General features: G+C 39.7%; 1 protein-coding gene across 5 annotated transcripts in view; it reads left to right on the top strand.

The window, feature by feature from the left end:
• Nucleotides 1-24272, top strand: part of ANO10 (anoctamin 10) — a 245265-nt gene that overhangs the window by 29594 nt on the left and 191399 nt on the right. For 4 of the 5 annotated variants that reach the window (XM_046003006.1, XM_046003007.1, XM_046003010.1 and 1 more), the window contains exons 5-9: nucleotides 8932-9051; nucleotides 11663-12232; nucleotides 13894-13949; nucleotides 15412-15486; nucleotides 17430-17612. In XM_046003006.1, the coding sequence (XP_045858962.1) occupies nucleotides 8932-9051; nucleotides 11663-12232; nucleotides 13894-13949; nucleotides 15412-15486; nucleotides 17430-17612 (1004 nt within the window). The remainder of the gene's footprint in view (nucleotides 1-8931; nucleotides 9052-11662; nucleotides 12233-13893; nucleotides 13950-15411; nucleotides 15487-17429; nucleotides 17613-24272) is intronic. The other variant, XM_046003011.1, reaches the window with a different exon arrangement.

Genomic DNA, 24272 nt, shown 5'->3' with positions numbered 1-24272 from the left:
TGGGAACGTGATACCTCCAGTTTTGTTCTTCTTTCTCAAGATGGCTTTGGTTATGAGCTTGCCTGGGTGGCTCATTTGGTTAAGCTAAGGTCATGATCCCAGCCAGGGTCCTGGGATTGAGCCCCACATTGGGCTCCTTGTTCAGCAGGGAGCCTGCTTCCCTGCTCATACACTCACTCTCTCTCTATATCTGTCTCTCTCTCTCAAATAAATAAATAAAATCTTTAAAAAAAGAGATAACTTTGGTTATTTGGGGTCTTTTGTGGTTCCATCCAAATTTTAGAATTATTTGTTCTAGTTCTATAAAAAAATGCCATTGGTACATTAGAAGAAGGAAGGGAAAAATGAAGAGGGGAGTGGAAATAGGAGGGAGAGATGAACATGAGAGACTGTGGACTCCGAGAAACAAACTGAGGGTTTTTTTGGGGGGGGGGGCGGATGGGGTGGCCTGGTTATGGGTATTAAGGAGGGCATATACTGCATGGAGCACTGTGTGTTATATGTAAACAATGAATCTTGGAACACTGCAGCAGAAACTAATGATGTACTGTGTGGTGGCTAACATAACAATAAAAAATAACAAAAATAAAATAAAATGGGGTTTGGGGGAGCTACTAAAATATGCAAAATTATAAAATAAAAATAAGTAAATGAGAAAAAGATGCCATTGGTATTTTGATAGTGATTACTTTGAATTTAGATTGCTTTGATTAGTATGAACACTTTAACAATCTTAATTCTTCCAATTCATGAGCGCAGTATGTCTTTCCATTTATTTGTGTTATCTTTGGTTTCTTCCGTCAGTGACTTACAGTTCTTCAGAGTACAGATCTTTCACCTCCTTTGTTAAATTAATCCTATGTATTTTATTATTTTTGATGCTATTGTAAATGGAATTGTTTTCTTAATTTTTCTTCATGATATTTTGCTATTATTGTATAAAACCACAACAGATTTCTATGTATTAATTTTATCTCATTCATCTTAACTGAATCCATTTAATCTAATAGTTTTTGGTGGATTCTTTAGGTTTTTCTATGTATAATATTCTATCTGCCAATAGTGACAATTTAACTTCCCCTTTACCAATTTGAATGCCTTTTATTCCTTTTTGCTGTCTGATTGTTGCAGTTAGAACTTCTAATACTATGTTGAATAAAAGTGGTGAAAGTGGATATCCTCCTTGTCTTGTTCCTAACCTTGAGTTTGATGGTTATTTGTGTTTTATGTTACATGTGGCCTTTATTATGTTGATATATACTACACCCATTTTATTAAGAGTTTTTTAAAATCATAAATGGATGTAGAATTCATCAAATACTTTTTCTGCATCTATTGAGGTGATCATATGATTTTTATCCTTCATTTTATGAATGTTGTATATCACATTGACTGATTTGAGGATATTGAACCATCCTTTCATCCCTGGAATAAATTCCACTCGATTATCATGTATGATCCTTTTAATGTATTATTGAATTTGGTTTGCTTATATTTTGTTCAGGATTTTTACCTATATTTTCATCAGTGATACTGGCCTGTAATTTTCTTTTTTTGTAGAATCTTTGTCTGGTTTTAGTATCAGGGTAAATTCTGGCCTCGTCGAATGAATTTAGAAGTATTCCTTTCTCTTGAAATTTTTAGAATAGTTTGAGAAAGATAGGTATTAAGTCTTCTTTAAATGTTTGGTAGAGGGGCACCTGGATGACTCAGTCAGTTTAGTGTCCGACTCTGGATTTCAACTCAGGTCATGATCTCAGGGTTGTGAGACTGGGCTCCATGTTGGGCTCTGTGCTCAGCATGGAGTCTGCTTGAAATCCTTCCTCTCCCTCTGCTCTCCACCCCCCCACCCTGCTCACACACACACACACACACACAAATAAACAAACAAACACGATCTTTAAAAAAAAATGTTTGGTAGAATTCACCTGTGAGGCTGTTTGGTTCTGGTCTTTTCTTTGTTGGATGTTTTTTGATTACTGATTCAGTTGCATTACCAGTAAACCGTCTGTTCAGATTTTCTCTTTCTTCCTCTTTCAGTCTTCCCTGAAAATTGAGTGTTTCCAGGAATTTATCAGTTTCTTCTAGGCTGTCCAGTTTGTTGGCGTGTAACTGTTGGTAGTAGTTTCTTATAATCCTTTGTGGTTTTGTCAGTTCTAACTTCTCTTTTATTTCTAATTGTATTTACTTGGTTTCTCTACTCTCCCTCCCTCCTTCCTTCCTTTCTTTCTTCTTCTTCTTCCCTGTCTCTCTCCCCCTCCTCCTTCTTCCCCATCTCTCCTCCTCCCTCTCCCCTCCTCTTCCCCCTTCTCATCCCCTCCTCCTTCCGTCCTCCTCCTCCTCCTCTTCTTCTTCTTCTTCTTGTTTATCATTTTTGTTTATCCTTTGAAGAACCAACTACTAGTTTCATTGATCTTTTCCATTATTTTTGAGATCTCTATTTCATTTATTTCCACTTTGATCTTTATTATTTCTTTCTTTTTATTAACTTTGGGCTTTGTTCTTTCTCTAGTTTATTTAGATGTAAGGTTAGATTGTTTATTTGAGATTTTTTCTGGTTTCTTGAGGTAGGCCTCTACTACTATAAACTTCCCTTACAGCTGCTTTTGCTGAGTCTCATTGATTTTGGGACATTGTGTTTCCATTTTCATTTGTCTCAAGGATTTTTTTTTTTGTCTTTTTTTTTTTTTTTTTAATTTTCTCATTGATCCATTGACCATTGGTTGTTTATTAGTGTGTTGTTTAGCCTGTGTATATAGATATATATTCATTTTTTCCTTGTAGTTGATTTATTGTCTTATACCATTGTGGTCATAAAAGATGCTTGATATGATTTCAGTCTTCTTCAATGTATTGAAACTTATTTTGTTCCCTAATATGTGATTTATCCTGTTGAATGTTCCATATGGACTTCAAAAGAATATGTGCTCTGCTGGTTTGGGATGAAATTTTCTGTATGTATCTGTTAAATCCATCTGGTATAATGTGTCACTTAAGGCCACTGTTTTTTTTATTGATTTTTCTGCCTGGATGATCTATCCATTTGTGTAAGTGGAGCATTAAAGTCCCCTACTATTATTGTATTATTGTTAGTTTCTCACTTTTTGGCTGTTAATATTTGCTTTATATACTTAAGTGCTTCTATGTTGGGTACATAGGTATTTACAATTGTTATATCCTCTTCTTGGATTGATTTTTTTAATTATTATGTAGGACCCTTTTTGTTATACAGTCTTTGTTTTACAGTCCATTTTGTCTGACATAAGTATTGCTACTCTAGCTTTCTTTTCATTTTCATGGAATATCTTTTTTCATCCCTTCACTTTTAGTCTGTGCAAGTCTTTAGGTCTGAAGTGAGTCTCTTTTAGATAGCATATAGATAAGTCTCATTTATTTACCCATTCAGTCACCCTATATCATTTGGGTACACTTGGCAGACTTTGTCCATTTATATTTACTTATTGATAGGTATGTACTTATTGCCATTTATTAATTGTTTTTGGTTGTTTTTGTAGTTCTTCTGTGTTTCTTCTTCTCTTGCTTATTTCCTTGTGATTTCCTGGTTTTATTTAGTGTTATGTTTGAATTCCTTTCTTTTTATTCTTTGTGTATCATAGGTTTTTGGTTTGTGATTACCATGAGGTTCACGTATAATACACTGTGTATGTAGCAGTATATTTCAAGTTGATGGTTGCTTAAGTTTGAACACATTCTAAGAACACTACATTTTTACTCTCCCCCTCCCTGTTTTATGTTTTTGTCATCATATTTCACATCTTTTTATTTTGTGTATCGCTTAACTAACTGTTGTAAATATTGTTGACTTGCTACTTTTGTCTTTAACCTTCATACTAGCTTTATAAGTAGTTGATTTACCACCTTTACTTTATATGTTCACTGTTACAGTTAGATTTTTTCTTCCAAAATTTTCTTCTAGTTATGGCCTTTTCTTTTCTACTTAAAGAAGTTCCTTTAACATTTCCTTTGTGAAGTAAGTTTAGTGGTGATGAACTCTTTTGTCTGGAAAACTTTATTTGTACTACAATTCTGAATGATAACCTTGCTGCATAGAAAACCTTGTTTCTCTTTGTGGATTTTTCCCTTTCAATACTTTGAATATATTGTGCCACTCCTTTCTGACCTGCAAAGTCTGCTGAATAATCAGCTGATAGTATTATGGGTGTTCTCATGTATGTAAGTAGTTGCTTATTTCCTGCTGCTTTTAATATTTTCTCATTAATTTTTGACATTTTCATTATTTTTGTATCTTGGTATGAACTTCTTTGGATTCATCTTTTTTGGGGCTGTCTTTCCTCTTTTGGATCTGGATGTCTGTTTTCTTGCCCAGGGCTCTCTTTCATTTTTGGACCTGGATGTCTCTTCCTTGTCTATTTTAGCTATAACTTCTTTAAAGAAGTTTTCTGCTCCTTTCTCTTTATCTTCTCATTCTGGGACCTGTAAAATGCAAATGTTAGTACCCTTGATGTTGTCCTGAATGTCTCTTAAACTATACTCAGTTGTTTTTTTTTAAAGATTTTATTTATTTATTTGATGGGGGGTGGGGCAGGGAGAGAGAGGGAGAAGCAGCTTCCCTGCTGAGCAGAGAGCCAGACGTGGAGCTTGATCCGAGGACCTTGGAATCATGACCTGAGCTGAAGGCAGATGCTTAACTGACTGAGCCACCCAGGTGCTCCAACTATCCTCAGTTTTAAAAGTTCTTTTTTCTTTTTGCCATTCAGCTAGGGTTATTTTCATTACCCTGTTTTCCAGATTGCTGATCCATTCTTCTGCATCCTCTTAATCTGCTGCTGATTCCCTCTAGTATATTTTTCAACTTAGTCATTATATTGTTTGACTCTGATTGGTTCTTGTTTTATATAATAATATAATAATTGGTTCTTGTTTTAAATAATCTCTTTCTTGAAGTTTTTCCTGTGTTCATCAATTCTTCACCCAAGTTTGGTGAGCATCTTCATGACCATTACTTGGAAGTCTTTTTCAGGGAGATTGCTTATCTCTTTTTCATTTAATTCTTTTTCTGAGGTTTTATCTTATTCTTTCATTTGGAACATATTCCTCTGTCTTCTCATCTTGCCTCTTTGTGTTTGTATGTTTTAAGTAGATCAGCAACATCTGGTCTTAAAGGAGTGGCCTTCTGTAGAAGGTGTACTGTGGGGCGCAGAAGTGCAGTGCCCTGCTGATCACCTGAATCAGGAGCTCCAAGGGTGTCCTTTGTGTGTTCCTCCTGTTTTGGGTGAGCCACAACTGTTGTGGCCTAATGGTAGATGGGAGACCCTTTAGGGGAGCATCAGTTAAGGTGGAGGTGGTCTGGTGGGTGTGGTGGGGTGGGAGCTACTTTGGGGGGTGCCTTCCAGGGTGGGGAGAGTTGAGCAGGGTAGGTCTTCAGGGGAATACCAGGGTGGGGCTAGCAGTGCTAGCTAGGTAGATGGAGTGTGTCAGAAGTCTTTCTCACCAGGACTAGGCCAGGTAGGTAGGGTGAGAAAAATGGCATCTGCCAGTGCTTCCATTCCTGGAGAATGTTCCCGCAGTTCCCTGAACCTCTGGCACATGTCCTAAAGTTAGTCAGTGAATCTGCTTCATATATGGCCCAGGTACTTTCAGACTGCTGCCTTGGCACTGGGTCTTAGAGTGAGTATGTGGATGGGTCTTTTAAGAGTGGAATCTTGGTTTCCTGTAGCTCTCTTTCTTTCTTGGGATTAAGCCCTGCTGATTTTCAAAACGAGACATTTTGGGGCCCATCTTCTCGGTGCAGGTTCCTGTGGCAAGGTTACCCCGTGTGGGGCTTGAACCCTTCACAGGGAGGACCTCCCTGCGTGTGCTATCCCTCCTACTTGTGGGCTGCCATGCTGTGGATTTGGGTCCTGATCAGACCACTTCTCTGCCCTTCCTGTGCTTCTCAATGTGACTTTTTCTTTCTAGCTGTGAAAGAACTGTTCTGTTACTCTTCAGGTCATTCTCAGAGAGAGTTGTTCTATATGTAGTTGTAGTCTTGGTGTGTCTGGGGAGAGGTGAGCTCCAATCTGCCATCTCCATCCTCCTGGGAAGCCATTGTTTCTGTCTTTAAATAGGCCTACACAGCATCTTACCTTTGAAGGTAAGGGTCATTTTAATTACATTCTTCACTGACAAGAGAAAGTTAAAGGATTAAAAGATAAACCTCTATTTTTAGAAGCTGAAATTGGAACCATGCTTTTGGCATTGGTGGTAAAGAGAAGCCTGGTGATTTAGGACTTGAGGCTTTATATTCTGAGCCCTTCAGTTCACTGTCCTTTTTTTAGAGGTAGCTGATTTTTATGCCTGCCGAGAAAGTCATCTGTAGTAGAATGCAGTCAGTTTTTTAAAAAGAACTTAGAAATAGTAAAATAATTTAGATCTTGTCAGTTCAAAGTTGAATAACTTGACACAGTAATTGAAAAGGATAGTGATGGAAGAAAGAATAAAGTACAGCTGTGCATCTTCAAATAAGAGAGAAGAATCAGAACAATTGTGGATGACCGACTTTCACTCATGTGAGTAAAAGAAAAACTCACTGAAATACTTCAGAATAAAAACATTAAAAAATGGACTTGACAGCATCAGTGGCTAATATAACTTAAACCATGTATCTTTTCCCGCTAATTAATGAGTGTGTGCTTTTTTTTAGTCATTAAGGATTTCATCACATCCCTTGCTTTTCAAGACTTTTTAAAAAAATATTTATTTATTTTTAGAGAGAGAGCATGAGAAGGGGTAGGGGCAGAGGGCGAGGAAGAGGGAGAATCTCCAGCAGACTCTCTCCTAAGCATGGAGCCCAACCTAGGGTTCGATCTCATGACCCTGAGATCACAACCTGAGTTGAAACCGAGTCTGATGCTCAACTGACTGAGCCACCCAGGTGCCCCTTTAAGACTTTTTTATAACTTCTGTGTGAGATATAATTATAAGACTCATCTATTAAAATTTTTCTTTCAGACCCAGGCTTTTTCCTATTGTTGGTATCACATATCTCCTGTTTAGGATTCTTTGTTCATTTCTAAGAAGTTAACTTTATTTTTATTTTTATGTTTTCGAGCTGGAGGGGACAGGGGTAGAGGGAGTGGGAGAGAGGGAAACTGAAACAGGCTCCACACCCAGGTGTGGAGTATGATCCAGACTGGATCTCACAACACTGAGGTCATGACCTGAACTGAAATCTAGAGTCAGACGCTTAATTGACTGAGACACCCAGCCGCCCCTGCTTTTCTTTTAAATTACTCTGAAGATTTTCTGATAGGACCATCTGTCGAAAATAGCATCTTTCTTTGTTATATATAGTATTTCTGCAGGGAAAACTCAAAACACACTTTGCTTGGATGTTGCAGATGATTATTTTTATCCTCCTTGAAGGGTCTGTTGCTTAATATGCTCATCACTTGTCTTTGGTGACAAAGTAGGTAGGAGATAAGAGAGGCAGCCCTTGGAAAAGGTGAGCTGATAAGCCTTGAAGAGCTCAAAGCTTATCAGTGGATGAAAACAGCAAAGCATCTTTTCTTTATGCAAATTCCACCTTAAAAGCAACTATACTCTTAAGTTAGAGACTCTACTAGAAACTTGTGTAGAAAGTAGTTCATCTCCCCACATACAGCACAAGGCACAGCATCAGAGCTCTCCATGTCTGCTGATCACATCCTGTTAAGATCTGAAGACCCACACACCCAGTGAGTCACTCTGAATAATTTATGGATGAGAGAATGCCCTGTTTTCACATATTACCAGGGGATATTGTCTTTGGGTAAATTTATTTGTCTCTTTCAAGTATATGTACATGAGTGATAAAATCATACTAGTCAGCTGACTGCTGGAAGTATGATTTTATTTGGTTTTGTTATTTGCTGTTTGTAAATGTAAGCCTTTGTTATCAGATTAGAAAAGATGAAAATGATTCTGCAAATATTCAGTATCATCAAGGATGAAAGGAACTGAACACTGTCTTCTTACCTTCACTGTGGTGGGAGGACAGATCGGTAAATTCTTTCTAGGGGCAGTTTTATAATTGCTGTTCAGATTTAAAATATATATGCTCTTTGACCTAGCAATTCTACTTCTACTTCTAACTCTACTTCTAATTCTACTGCTACGTATGTCTGAGGAAATAGTGGGCAGGTGGGAAAAGATATGTGTATAAGAATTTTAACCTTTGTTTATTTATTAAGATTTATTTATTAGAGAGAGCAAGCATATTTGCAGAGTGGGGAGGGCAAAGGGAAAGAATCTCCAGCAGACTCCTGGCTGAGCATGGAGCCTGATGTAGGGCTGGATCCCACGACCATGATACCATAACTATGCTGAGCAGAAACCAAGAGTAGTATGCTTAACTGACTGAGCCCCCTAGGCACCCTGAATTTTAACATTTATAATGGCAAAAAAAGGGGGGGTGGGGAACAAGTATTTTTCAATAGAGGATTAAATTTTAGCACTTCATACAAGGGAATATTATACTGTTAAAAAGGACATTTCATGTTTCTAGGCAATGGCATTGAAAAACATTTGTTATACACTACTACATGAGAAAAGATTACAGAACAATGTATAGAATAATCCTACTTTTATTTTTATAATATATATTTATGGATGTATGTTTTGAAGTTTGGTTTTGCACACAATTGTTGTTTACACTGGTTGTTTTTTGTGGGAGGATCTCTCCAATTCTAATTTTTACCTTTCAGTATGGTTTATAATTTTACATAAAGTTGTATTGCTTTCATGGTTAAAATAGTCAAGATATTTACTCTGTGAAGAACAAAAGAATATATACCTTCAGAGTAGGCAGTATACCACTGCTCCTTGTACAACACCCCTTCCTTACTGGGCTGGCTCTCTAGCATTTGAAGAAGTATATCACGAGTGATCTCAAAGCCATTTTATCTAGTCTGGCCCATTTTCCGTCTGCAGTGAGAAGATTGCTTACCTCTGGCATCGTGATTCAGGTGTTCCCACTGCATGATAATGAAGCCCTGAAGAAGCTTGAGGACAGCTGGTATACGCGGTTTAGTTTGAAGTATCAGCCCCTAGGTACGTGTCAATACCTGTTCTTGTAGGGAAGAGGAAGTACTACCAACGAGATGTCATGATTCAACAGTGGCATGTTTCTCAGCATATTGGGTAGATGTTTAATGCTCTGCTGGGCAAGGCTCTGTGAGCAAAACTTGGGGTCAGATAAGATGGTGTCACTGGTAGGGAGGAACCTCTCTACCCTATTACATGACCTATTTAGTAATTTATTTTATTTCTAATAGCATTTCAGATGGGCTGAATGGCAAGCTCTCCTTAAATTTCACCAACAACACAGGCTATTCAGAGTAGCCTTCTTGAGTACATGTCCGAGTTAGAGTAGAACAGATTTTATGAGAATTTCATTTGACTGTGATTATCTTGTATTGGAAAATTTCTGTTTCTTTAGAGCTAATCCTTTGAGCAGACCAAGCTGTGCCCATTTTTAGGGGCAGACTAACAGGCCTAGTTTGTAAGTATCTTGGTGTATATTACTGAATCTATGAATTTTCTCTGAATACAGTTATAAGAGTGTCCATTAGTTTATTTGGTATGTGTTACCATTACTGTATGCAACTGACTTCAGAATGAATGTTCAGATTTTTTGGCTTACTTATGTTTTTTAAGCATATGGATTATTAAGCTGTTAGATTTTATGATAAGCATTGCTATCCATATTTCAAGGGCATTTCTCTTTTGATTTTGTTCAAAGGAATCCCTCTAAAATAATTTTATTTCCAATTTTCATTCCTGAAAACAGCTATTATAATATTGTCACAGTAAATAAAAATCTGGTTTTTTTTTGTTTTTTTTTTGTTTTTTTTTTAAAGATTTTATTTATTTATTTGAGAGAGAGACAGTGAGAGAGAGCATGAGCGAGGAGAAGGTCAGAGGCAGAAGCAGACTCCCCGTGGAGCTGGGAGCCCGATGCGGGACTCGATCCCAGGACTCCGGGATCATGACCTGAGCCGAAGGCAGTCATCCAAACAACTGAGCCACCCAGGAGTCCCAAAAATCTGTTTTTATGATGAAAATTTGAAATTGCATTTTGAATTTTTTCTTGAATTCTTTGAAAGCAAAAGTTCATTTTTGATAGTTCTAGGTAGTACACTAGTTGTTTTGTGTTACACTAATTGACATTTGTGTGGCATCTAGATGTAGTAAATTTAAGTATTGCCTCTAGGACTTGTAGATGATAGTATCCAGTAACTGCTTAGAAAGTGAGGGGGAAAGTGAGTTGAGGGTGGAGGCTGAGCATGGTTGTGGCGGAGGGCGTGAGACTTTGGGGAGTGCTGGGACTGGGGATAGTAGGTGGGGCACAGGCAAATATTGACCTTCCCCTTAAGATCAAAAGAAGGAGGTCATGTGGTTTTGGAGACCAGGACCATGAACACCTTTTTTTGTAGTTGTTGTTTTTCTTTTCATTTTTTGGATATCCTTTAACCTGATTCAGATTTGAGGTGACCTGATCATACCAACTATTTTATCATGTTTGTGGGTTAGTTGGAAGAATAAGGTGGGGGAAATAGCTTATCCCAGTTTACTCTGACCTGTCTGCATAGACTGATCTGACACGTTATCCTACAGTTTGTTTGTTTTTTTAAGCTTTTATTTATTTATTTGACAGAGAGAGATCACAAGTAGCAGAGAGGCAGGCAGAGAGAGAGGGAAGCAGGCTCCATGCTGAGCAGAGAGCCCGATGTGGGACTCGATCCCAGGACCCTGAGATCATGACCTGAGCCGAAGGCAGAGGCTTTAATCCACTGAGCCACCCAGGTGTCCCATTATCCTACAGTTTTAACTGCATATAACGAACCAAGAAATAATAACCCCATTATTGTACCTCCCCAGCCCCTGCATCGCACCCTGCTCCCAGTGCAGGATGCTTTTACAGCCCACACACTCCCCCAGGTAGATGCAGCTGGCAAAGGATGGAGTGTTCGAGAGACCCCTTTTGAGTTAGCTCATGTTGTGTTTACAGAGTATTTAACAGTGAAGTCGCTTGTCCCTTCTTTTGCCCAGTTCTTATATGAAGGTATAGATAAGTGTGTCCCATGGCTGTTCTTGAAGTTAATGTGTAGAATATTGTTTTATACTTTTGAATAGCTCTTCTTCAGTGTGTTTAATCATTTGCCATGGCACATTGGTGAAAATTTATATTTTTGGAGAGTGGGAGCAGATACTGTGGATGGAGCCTTCTTTGAAAAGAACATCTATAGCTATGATATTAAAGTGAGAGAAAGGTAGAGAACATAAACCCCCAAATTAAAATGGCTCATTGGCTATGACTGAGTTTAGGCTAGGATCATGGATATTTGAGACAAGCCCCAAGCTGAATTTTTCTTGGGGAAGAGGGCATCCATCAGATAAGGAAGTAAAGAGGAAACAGATCCTGGGTGCCTTTCAGAGCAGCCCCAGCAGCTATGGCCTGGGCTCTAAGCTAGGGCAAGTATTGGGCAAGCGGGTCTTGGTACTGCATGGAAGATAGATTTACCATTGTACACTGATTGGGAAATGAGAGTATTAAATGATCCCTCACTTAACTACAAAAGTAAATAAGTTTACTTGAAATGGTGGAAGTCTTTGGTAGTCTGTACTTATGGTCTTTTTTTTTTTCCTCCTTTCATCGTAGACTGTATTCGTGGCTACTTCGGGGAAACAATCGCTCTTTACTTTGGATTTTTGGAATATTTCACTGTTGCCTTAATCCCTATGGCGGTCATTGGGTTACCTTACTATTTGTTTGTGTGGGAAGACTATGATAAGTATGTGATCTTCGCCTCCTTCAACCTGATCTGGTCCACAGTGATCCTGGAAGTGTGGAAGCGTGGCTGTGCCAGTATGACCTACAGGTGGGGGACACTTGTCATGAAGAGACAGTTTGAGGAGCCCCGGCCGGGATTCCATGGGGTCCTGGGTATCAATCCCGTCACTGGTAGGGAGGAACCTCTCTACCCCAGCTACAAGAGGCAGTTGCGCATTTACCTGGTCTCTCTGCCCTTTGTGTGCCTCTGTCTCTATTTCTCCCTGTATGTCATGATGATTTACTTTGACATGGAGGCCTGGGCCTTGAGTCTACACGAGAGCAGTGGATCGGAGTGGACCAGTGTCCTGTTGTATGTGCCCAGCATCATCTATGCCATTGTGATTGAGATCATGAACCGCCTCTATCGATACGCTGCTGAGTTTCTGACTTCATGGGGTAAGACGTGATGCTTGCATTTATGTCTTATTTACCTATAGGAAATGTTGCTTGGATCATAGGATTCCCATCCCTGCTGCTTTGCAAAGCAAGGAGATGTTGCTGTTGGCTCACTATGGAGACATAAGGAGGAATTCTTCAGCTTTGTGGGTTCTGATGCTCTCACCTCTTGGTTATCGTGGCTGTCACAGATAAATGTTGGTTACTGCACTCCAGGTGCCCTGCTAACTCTTTGTCCATGGTACCTCATTTTCACCTCCTCAGGACACTATGAAATGGAAGTTATGTCACCATCTTAGGGATAGAGACACTGAGAGTTAAACAGTGTTTGGGCCAATTGTCGAGCCAGGCTAATCCACACCTCTCTGTCTAAAACCTGTGATCCCAATACTATAATATTGTATTTTTTATTGGGGGTAAAGTAGATTGAATTAACTTCAGATACTTTGGCTAGTTGTACTATGTCTGGTGTCTGAGAGCTGATGGTCTAGTGGTTTAGAGCACTGAGGACTGCCACTGGCCTTAGTAGAGCGGGTACTCTTATGTGTATACACGTCTATGGCAAAAGGGGAATGGGTATAAAATAGTCATAAAAACGGTTGTGACTGGCCATTCACTTTTTATTGATTCACTCAAACAAGCAAATATGCACTGTTATTCCTTAGGAAGAAGTCTGTATCTTAACTTCATGGACTATGAAGATATTTAAGTTATTTTTATCAGTCATTTAACAACTACTATTTATTGAGTGCTTTCCTTCTGCTGAAACTGGACTGAAGTTTGTTTTTTTTTTTTTAAAGATTTTATTTATCCATTTGACAGAGAGAGAGATCACAAGTAGGCAGAGAGGCAGGTAGAGAGAGAGAGGAGGAAGCAGGCTCCCCGCGGAGCAGAGAGCCCGATGTGGGGCTCGATCCCAGGACCCTGAGATCATGACCTGAGCCGAAGGCAGCGGCTTAATCCACTGAGCCACCCAGGCGCCCCTGGACTGAAGTTTTTTATTACTTCTTATCCTGACAGTGACTCTGGGAGGAGGGGGCGTTAGCAGTTTTTGTAGGCAAGGAGGCTGAGTATCCCGAGGTTAAGTGACTTGCCCAAAGACAGACAGTGGCTGAGTAGCTGAGTGGGGTTCCGGTCCAGACGAGCATAACACCACCTTTCTGCAGGGTGACACTCTCTTAAGAATCTTCTTTGTTCTTTCACCCGGCTGTCTCAGGGCCTGTCCTGTGTCTCCTTTCCCTAGCTGGGGACGGAGATTTGAGTTGCCCTTTAAGTTAATCCTTGTAAGACACACATACAGAAATTTTACTGTCCTCCTTAGAGGTTGCTCTGTTTTATTTATTCAGGGTCTTTTCCTGGGTGGCTGTCTGTGGGATCATTTGCCAATTCTTCCCACGTTTCTTCGTTGCAGTAATACTTTAAAAATAATTACAGAACACAGTGCTCTTGCAGTACTGTGAAAAATGTGTCCCAAGGTACTTTCTTCCTGTGAGATGTTGTTGTGGGTTAAGTGGTAACTGTGAATGGCAGTCTGGCATGTTCACTCACTGAGGCTCTGTTGCCTGATGTCTCTGGCTCAGCTCATCTGCCTTCGCCCCATGATGGCCTCCCCTACTGTGTGCTTATGTAAGAGAAATTTCCTCTCCTTTCCAATATTTTAGAGAATCACAGATTGGAATCTGCCTACCAGAATCATCTAATTCTGAAAGTTTTAGTGGTGAGTATAGTTTTTATATACAAATCCATTTGAATTTTGAAACTTATGTATATTAGTTAATAGTTAGGAGGATAAATAGGAAGACTGGCTTCTAATTTACGATATCAGATAGTTAAACTATATTTTGTATAAGCAGGGAAGGATTGATTAAGTGAGTTTACATATGCATTCTGTAGTCTTATTACCTATGTGCGTGTTGTAAGACTTCAAGTATAGAAATTAGTAGTATAGCCAATTTATAGTTATTTAAAAATCAAATTAACGATGTTATAGACATATTTCTGTTCTTTTCCTCTTGGTGACTTCTTTAATTTCACTCTTCAACAATTCTTCCAATTCAGTTCAGTGATGGACCATTACATTTTTTGAAAGATGTACCATTAGATGAACCATTAATTTTGTGAAAGAAATTTCCAAAGTCTAAGACTTTCTCAGCATGTTTCAGAGGGTATGAGGAAAGAAATAGAGAGAAGGCATGGTGTAACCTGCTTGCTCTTTGTGCAAAAGCTCACACATTGTGCCTCTTTCCATCATTATAAATAATAAATGCTAGCTTGAAAGCCCCTCATTTATCAGGAGGTTATCTCAGCCACTAGTAACATAACTGAGGATCAAGAAAGGTGCAGAAAGAGTCCTCTGAACTCTCAGCTGTACATTACTCCTAAGAAAGGGTTCCAGAGAAACAAGTTTTTGTTCCAGCTACAGAAATCATTCTAAGAAGCTTATTGATCTAGTTTTTCAGGCTTTAACAGATTAGAAACTACTGATAGAAAAGTGTTTAGGTTTCTGGAAGGAGGTAAACTTAGAGAGACAAGAGTGGTAAGGAAATGGAAAATTTTTCATAAGTAGGTAATAAAAACTCAACAGTTTTAGCAATTTGGACATTAGAAAAGGTCCAAGCAGTCATACATACCTTAAAAGTCTGTGAAGGCCTCAGGCTAGCACTGGAAATAATTGATAGTCCAAATGCCAGTGTTGTCTGGCCATCCTGGAATCTGTCTGTGGCGAAGGGGAGTGCCAGCTTGCAGGAGGGAAGCACTGCTAGTGAGGACTCTGGAGAGATCCCCCTTGCCAAGTCCACGTGACTCTTCAGATGGACAGGGGGTGTGGTGAGGTGGGGTGAGCAGGGCCTGAGCCCGCCCCGGCTATCTGGGCTGCTGGTTGAGGGTGGGAAAGGCTGGTGTGTTGGAATGTCGTGGAGATGTGCTGGAACTGTCCTGGCCTCCCAAAGCAGTTGTCCTCCAGGCTCTAGGCAGGTACCAGAGTCCTCCTTTGCTCACCCTTGTGTTCTTTCCAGAGTTTATGGACATGCTTAGGGAGGAGGAATAGGGAGAAACAAGACTATGCCATCTTGTCAGGACTAGAATCCCCTCATTACATTTTTAATGCTATATTTATAGTTTTGTTGAAGTACTGTAAAGCAATGTGAAATCTTGCTCTCTCTCTTTTTTTTTTTTTGCAGTTCAACTTTCTGAATTGTTTTGCCTCGCTTTTCTACATTGCCTTTGTCTTGAGGGATATGAAGCTGTTGCGTCAGGTGAGTGAATAGCAGAAGATATCCGTCTTACAGGTTTTAGAGGTGCTTTCCTTTATTCAGGGAATGTGATTGTCTTCACATTATTATTTTTACAAATAAAATCTTACATTTTGTATCTTTCTAAGCCAACTCTAAATAAAAAACCATTAGCAATTGCACTGTATATCATACTCAACTGAAAACACTTGTAAAATTAACCATGTAGTACTGGAAAATAAACCGTTCACCTCAAAGCTTGTAAAAGCAATTCTGATGAAGAAAGTGTATTCCTTAATTGAAGTTTTGTGTGTGTCCCAGAGTGAGGGGTGATTGATAGGACTTTAAATACATTTCATTTTGAAAGAATAAGTTGTGAAATTTTAGAGACCAGCAGATCCCATGCAGTGCTGTGTCTTTTCTGCAGTGTTTAAGAAGTCTGCTGTTTACTTTGGTGTGTTGCCGTTCTTGGACCACAAATGCCAGGGAATGATAAATTGAGTACAAATTATTGCTATCTAAATTATCTTTTTAATAACTGAGCCAGCCATCAGTAAGTGCTATTCCTTCTTGGTTTTAATATCCTGTGGTTGTTAGTAAAAAATATCAAAAGCTTAGGCTTCATAATAGTGTTTATATGAGAACTTGGGATCATTTTTTAGGAAATTGTGTAATCAGAGACAGAAGATTTTGTAGTTATGGTTCTAACAGCTTGCATAAAGTAAAATTGAATGCTATGTTCTTAAGAACACTGGAAATAAGTCAATCAGAGAAAGACAATTATCATATGACCTCACTGATATGAGAAATTTGAGAAACAAGACAGAGGATCATAGAGGAAGGGAGGGAAAAATGAAACAAGATGAAACCAGAGAGGGAGACAAACCATGAGAGACTCTTAATCTCAGGAAACAAATTGAGGGTTGCTGGAGGGGAGGGGGATGGGAGGGATGGGGTGACTGAGTGATGGACATTGGGGAGGGTATGTACTATGGTGAGAAAAAAATAAAAAAACCAACATTACATATATTGTTACTTTTTTTGAAAATTAAAAGTTCAGAATAATACATTTTGAAATTGATAAGTTGGACATACATACTGTCTTCTGTCCTGCCTTTAGTGTATTGGCAGGGTATGACTTCTCATTTCTAGTACCTTAGAGAGTCTCCTTTTTAAATAGGAGATAAGGGATGGGGATAGGGGAGGACTTTTAAAATAATATGATTTTAATACCAGCAAAAGTGATATGTGATAGAAACACTCCTGTCTATCTGGGGTAGGTAGAAATTGACACAGCATTTCAGGAAACTACTTGGACAGCTTTGCCAAGAACCTTAATCCATCCCTAGTAGATCATCAGAGATTGGGCAAAGAATCATGGTACACAGGTGTCCAGGGGGCAGTATTTATAGTAGTGAAGGTTAGGAATAATACAGTCAACAACAGTCTATGGGCTACTTGTATTTTTACATGTGACTGGAAAGAAATATCCTAAGACGTTAGTTAGCATGGTTCCATCATGCATGTGGAATTATGGGTGACTTTTTCTCTTCTCTAGGTTTTCTACAGGGAGGGAGGATGTATTCGCTTTATAATTTTTTTTAAGTTTTGCCAAACTACTTTTTTTTTATCAAAGTTGCCAATATCATGTAGATTATTATGTTGTAGCAAGGATGAGATGACAAAAAACACAATTTTAAGTAAAATGGTTCCCCTGCCAACTCGTAATTGATTTATTTCTTATTATAATCTTATTTATATTACAACTTTTTTGTATTTTAGTATGTCTTAACTGAAAAAAACAGTAAATTGGAAGCATTATTCTAGCACCTAGTTTTCTCGATCCTAGTTTTTATTAATAGTGTACTATTTGTTGAAGATTCCATTTTTATCTACTGCGTGATTATACAGATTCCATGATCTTATTAAGCTACATTGTCAAATTCCATTTGTGTGCTTCTTTTTAGAGCTTGGCCACTCTCCTTATTACCTCCCAGATCCTTAATCAAATTATGGAATCTCTTCTTCCTTACTGGCTCCAAAAGAAGCACCATGTGCAGGTGAAGAGGAAGGTGCAGGCCTTAAAAGCTGACGTCGATGCAACATTATATGAACAAGTTGTCCTAGAAAAAGAAATGGGAACCTACTTGGTAAGTTTGAATATTGCTGAATTAACCATTGACTCAAAGGGAATGACAGTCATACACTGAGCTCAACAAATGTGTATACGCTCACTGTCTCAGATGTGGCCTCTTTCCTGCCAGTGTCCTCACCAAGAGCTATGTTAAAGCTTAAAAAAAGGTGGAACTGGGCATTGAAATGTTGCTGTATTCCATCTGAACTTATGCCTACCAGCAGCAGAGGGAGTTTGGCCAGTTCTGTCGCTGCTCCGCAGGGGCTTGAGGGCCATTGCTGCAAAGATGCTGGAGCCCGGGAGGGATGAGAAGGCTGTGGAGAGGCAGCACTGGGCTCAGGGTGCTGCCGACGCCTGGAGGAGACTGAAGCCTGCTGCTGAACTGGAGGGCCAATCTGCAGATTCATTTCTAGCTTAAGTTACTTAGCGGCATGGTAAATATGACAGAGAATGTCTGAGTTCCCCAGGGATGTGCTGGCAGTGTGGCCACTAGTAACAGTGAAGCATCTAGCTCCTGAGACCCGACCATACATTCATGGGCAAGGGGTGTCGGGCCCCGTCTGCCCCAGGTCACTGTTTCTGTATCCTACACCTTCCTTCTCAGCTTGGGACTCTCCTGAGGGAGACAGACCCTGCAGTGGTTCATCAGGGAGGGTCTGTTACTGGCAAACTCTCTGTCTTGTCTTTCATCTTGGTGAATCGTCTTACGAGTTTCTTGGCTCACGTGCCTCTTTTTCTGATGTGCATGTGAGTTTTAGTTGATACGTTCATCTCAAAGAAGAGGATATTCTCTCTCTGCCCACTTTTCCCTGCCTTGTTTTCACAACTGTCCCATGAGCTGTTAAGTCCTTAGTCCAGACCCAGGCATTTGTAGCCCAGAGCTGCCACCTTGTGATGACCTTGGAGATTTTGGAGAGCCAGTAGGTAGCGTGATGTTGTCCCAAGCTGTAGTTCAAGAGCGGCAATTGTGGCTTTTTTCAGCTCCCTTTCAGGGACAGTGGAACACTGTCCTAGCTCCTGGTTTTGTGCAAATGGCCTTACTGTTTTGGCACTTCATGACATCTGGTAATACCTTCATGCAGGAAGGTAAGAGAAGCATGGCTGTTCCAGTTATGTGGCACTGGTGTGGGGTGCCTTGGCCCCTGCCCCACAGATGCAGATCAGCTGCCACTGTTGGCTGGGCTCCAGCTTACCACCTTGCACTCTGTTCCATTTCTCACCTATGCGACTGTTTTTCTAGTTTTTGAGTGGTAATATGCCTGTGATGAAAATACATGTATACACACTAGCATTTTCTGTCACTGCTCTCTTTGGGAGAGAATGTGATTCAGAACATAAATTTATAGCACACTTGGCCAGCATCACGATTTATGCTTATTCATGAAGTGTCAGAGAAAACACAGGAGTGTGTGTACACATGCACACACACAACACAGAGGCATGTGCCCTCAGGACGAGTTCAAGGAACACATTTGCACAGTGGGATGCCTGAATCTTGCCTGAATTGGTGAGGGCTAGCTTACTGTGGCCTAAAGACTCCGTCTAATTCACACTGCATCCGAAACCTTTCCTTGCTTGTTCCGGGGACTGGTATTTCTGACTGTATATATTTTTCGTCCTTCCACTCTTTTATGGAGGACAACCAGCAGTCTTTCCCCCCAAAGCTCTTTATTCCATCACCTCTGTATCTCCTTTCATTTTTACATGCCTCTTTTCCCAGGGCTCACCTGGAGCTCCCACATCTCCCATTTTCCCTTCTCCCTGCCGCACCTGTCAGCAGCCCCCTGTCCCAAACCAAGCAAACCCTCACACTTCTCCGGTTTGTGTCCTGTCTTTCCTGCCCCTCACAGTTTCTTGAAATAATTCTCTATATTATTATCATCTCTACTTCCCTGCTTCTCTTCCTGTAATCAGTTAGAATCTGCTTCCATCTCTTTTTCCTCCGAATTATTTGGGCAAACAATACCATCCCCTGAAGTACTCCAAATCAAATTCACACTCTTCTCTAGACCAGTTTCTTTTCCTTTTCCCCTGGCTCAGTGAATGATACACCATAATCCAAACAATGTGCCCCTTGCCCCCAGCAATTTTAGTTCATCTAAGAATTGTAGAATCTTAGACCCTGCCAGAATCTTAGACCTTCCTTTTTTTGGCACTTCATGACATCTGATAATACGTTTATGAAGGAAGGTAAGATAAGCGTGGCTTTTCCCATGTTAATAAAAGGCAAATGAAGTTCTGTGTTCTTAATCACTTGGCCACTAACTCAGGAACAAAATTCAAGAGTCTGCTTTTCTAGTTCAGTCTTTCTGTCATTGAACACGGGCTCTCTGATGTGAAGTAAAGGAAGGAGAGCACTAGTTTCTCTTGCAGTCTGGGTCTGTGCGTGAACACCGGGGTTGGCAGTGCTACTCCTCGGCTTGGTTGATGGACCCTGTGTGATCTGATATGTTTCGCCCTCCTCCTCTTCTATATGTCGCCCTCTACTCTCTCCACTGGAGTGACAATCCAATATATATTATTTCAGCTCTCTCCATATATTGGGAGAGAGGAGACATGCTTTTTGGTCCATTTCATCTAGGTCATTGTTTCCCATGCACTGATCCTTCCCTTTTGGTGTATCTTTCTCCTCACTGACATCAGTGAACTTAGAACTGTGTTTTCTGTAAAGCTCGTCCTGACTGCTATATGAGAATCTAAAAGAATATTACCAGGTTTTGGGGAAAAAAACCAATCCAACTGAAACACAAAAAACATTGTAAAAGTAATACTTATTATGTACTATAGGAGAGTTGGATAATGCAGGACGGAGTAAAAATTAAGGAAAAAGAAAACCTCCATAATGTCTCCACTAGGGGTAATCTGCTAGGGTCTTCTGACCCTGCTGTCAGCCATAGGGCTAAGGCCAAGTCACGCCTTGGTCTGCACTATGCACTGCTCCCCTCGCCTGTGAACAGCCAGTTCCCATCCACCTGCATAGTTGTATGAGTAGGAATTTGCATGGCGAGTACTCCAGTTAGAGCAGCATATTGCTGCACAGTAAGTGAGCTGCCTTCTAGTAAGACAGACATTAAGAAATTTGCTAAAAATGTAAACGAGTGTTACTCTTTACACTGAACGTTTTTATCTTAAAAAATGTACTTACTTTTCAAGCAATATTTTATTGTTGTTAATGTTTTTATTTACATGAATCAATGAGACTTTTTTTTTTTACAGTTTTGAGTTTTAATTTCAAATATGGTAAACATCATTAGGTAGAACTCCTACAAACAAAAGGCCTTTGGTGTCCTCAGTCATTTTTTTTTAATTTAATTTAATTTTTTCAGTATTCCAAGATTCACTGTTTATGTACCACACCCAGTGCTCCATGCACTACGTGCCCTTCTTAATACCCACCACCAGGCTCACCCAACCCCTTACCCCCCAAAAACCTCAGTTTGTTTCTCAGAGTCCACAGTCTCTCATGCTTCATCTCCCCCTCTGATTTCCCCCATTTCACTTTTCCTTTCCTTCTCCTAATGTCCTCCATGTTATTCCTTATGCTCCACAAGCAAGTGAAACCATATGATAATTGACTTTCTCTGCTTGACTTATTTCACTCAGCATAATCTCTTCCAGTCCCGTCCATGTTGCTACAAAAGTTGGGTATTCATCCTTTCTGATGGAGGCATAATACTCCACTGTATATATGGACCACATCATCTTTATCCATTCATCTGTTGAAGGCCATCTTGACTCTTCACATTTTGGCAGTTGTGACCATTGCTGCTATGAACATTGGGGTACATATGGCCCTTTTCACTACATCTGTATCCTTGGGGAAAATAGCCAATAGTGCAATTGCAGGGGCATAGAGTAGCTTTATTTTTCATTTCTTAAGGAATCTCCACACTGTTCTCCAAAGTGGCTGCACCAACTTACATTTCCACCAACAGTGTAAGAGGGTTCCCCTTTCTCCACATCCTCTCCAACACACGTTGTTTCCTGTCTTGTTAATTTTGGCCATTCTAATTGATATAAGGTGGTATCTCAAGTGGTTTTGATTTGCATCTCCCTGATGGCTAATGATGATGAACATTTTTTTCATGTGTCTGTTAGCCATTTATATATCTTCTTTTTTTTTTTTTTTTTTTTAAAGATTTTATTTATTTATTTGACAGACAGAGATCACAAGTAGGCAGAGAGGCAGGCAGAGAGAGAGGAGGAAGCAGGCTCCCTGCATAGCAGAGAGCCTGATGTGGGGCTCGATCCCAGGACTCTGGGATCATGACCTGAGCTGAAGGCAGAGGCTTTAACCCACTGAGCCACCCAGGCGCCCTTATATATCTTCTTTGGAGAAGTGTCTGTTCATGGTTTCTGCCCATTTTTTGACGTGATTATCTGATTTTTGAGTGTTGAGTTTGAGGAGTTCTTTATAGATCTTGGATATCAACCCTTTGTCTATAGTGTCATTAGTGAATATCTTCTCCCATTCTGTGGTTTACCTCTTTGTTTTGTTGACTGTTTCCTTTGCTGTGCAGAAGCCTTTTATCGTGATGAAGTCCCAAAAGTTCATTTTTGCTTTTGTTTCCTTTGCCTTGTCCTCAGTCATTTAGCTCCAAAGATCAAAAAGCTTGAAAACTGTAAATCGGGGACAACCTCCCTGCCTTTTTTGTTTTTCAAGGCATTGGCTTTGGTGCAGCCAGTTGGTCCCCTTGTTTCCTCGTAAGATTTGAGCTTAGCAGTTACCGAAGGTACAATTACACCCCATCAGGGGGCATGATATCAGGTTGCTCCCCCGTGTGGGGCTGCCTTGTTCGATCCCTTGATTGACCTGATGGTAGGCAGATTATAGAGGCGGTTTTTCACTTTGTAATGAATCTACTGCTAGATACTTTGAGACTCTCCTGTTTCCTTTTATTGGTACCCTTAAAAAATAGTTTTTAATTGGTTGTTGCTAGTACATGGGAATGCTGTTGATTTTTCTCTGTTTTATCTAGCAACCTTGCTGAATCCTGCCATTATTTCCAATCAACTTTCTTGGATTTTCATGTAGACGGATATTTCAACTGTAAATAAATAATGACTGCTTTCTTTCTTCCTTCATCTTGATAGTTATTGTCTATTGGGTTCATTAATATGTTCAGTATAATTTGGACAGAACTGGTTACAACAGGAATCTTTCTCTTGTTTCCTGATTTTTTTCCCTTATCACTGAGTGTCGTGTTTGTCACATGTTTCTGGTAGATACCTTTTTTTTTTTTTTTTTTAAAGATTTTATTTACTTATTTGACAGACAGAGAACACAAGTAGTTAGAGAGGCAGGCAGAGAGAGAGGAAAGAAAGCAGGCTCCCGGCCAAGCAGAGAGCCCGATGCGGGGCTCTATCCCAGGACTCTGGGATCATGACCTGAGCTGAAGGCAGAGGCTTTAACCCACTGAGCCACCCAGGCGCCCCTGGTAGATAACTTTTTATCAGTTTAAAAAATGGTTCTTTTCCCCTATTTACTAAGAGTTTGTATTGTGAAGGATGTTAAATTTTATCAAATTCTCCATTTATTTCTTCTTTTGAGGTTATCATATTAATTAAAGTATTTTCATTTTTTAATATTTTCATTTACAATAATAAATTTCCTAGTGGAATACCATGTTACATTTAAATGATTAACTCCACTTGGTAAGTATTTTTAAATACATATTGTCATATTGAATATGTCAGTATTGTATTTAGGATTTTGTGTCACTTAATAATTTTCCTTTCTTGACCGCTGAGGGCAGGGTACCCATGTTATTTATCATGGTAGCTCTTAGTAGGCATTCAGTATCATATAGAATAAGGAACAGTTTTAGGAGAATGGCCAGCCTTGATGTCTATGTGCTGCATGTTGCCCTCAGTATACTTTTTCTTTGTCCTGCACTCAGCATAGGGAACTGTCAGACATGTTGTTTCTCCAAGGCTGGTTTGAGGAGCCAGTGGGAAGGATCACCTGAAACCTGAAACTTTTTATCATTCATTTAATAAGTAGATGTGTAAAATTATAGTTTCACAGCAAGTATTGTTAATGACTTCTTTGTTTTTAAAATTTTGTAAGTTTGTCTTGGTTGGTCCTTGCTAACTTGCGGCCAATAGGGTAGAGTGTTTCTTGTTAATGTATTTTTGTTTATGTATGCAGTTATTTACTTTGTTGAATTTGCATCTTTTTTCCTTCTAGCTGTTGGAGTATGTCCCTGATTTGCTAAATTTACTGGCTTAAAAGTGCTCAGTAGTGTTAAGAGTACTGATAAAGTGTTAACATGTGCATATGACACTCACTTGATGTGTGAGATAGAAACAGAACGCGCAGTGTGCTGCTGTGTGGGGTGGGGACTCCCTGGGTGCTGTATGCTAAAATGCCAAGAAGACTTGGGCATGCCTTCTGGGGGCTGCCTAGTGGCATATCCAGGAGAATTTGTCTATACATCTCTGCAGAGGCCCAGCCTTGTCCTGTCCAAGCTGAAACAGTGGTTTTGAAAGCCAAATGGAGGCTATCAGGATTTCTTAAGACTGAATTGTGGTAAAATGGCTTAATAGCTAAGATTTTCACTCTTTCCTAACTCTTGATATCTAAACTTTTCAGAGAAATGAATCGATGCTATATCAGTTGGTATATTTTAAAACCACATCTATATGCTGCAACACAGCATAAGGAAATACATAG

Source organism: Meles meles, chromosome 4, assembly GCF_922984935.1.
Source record: "Meles meles chromosome 4, mMelMel3.1 paternal haplotype, whole genome shotgun sequence".
In the NCBI taxonomy this organism is placed as follows: Eukaryota; Metazoa; Chordata; class Mammalia; order Carnivora; family Mustelidae; genus Meles; species Meles meles.
Note: the sequence above shows the minus strand (reverse complement) of the source record. Positions and strands in the feature narration are given on the sequence as shown.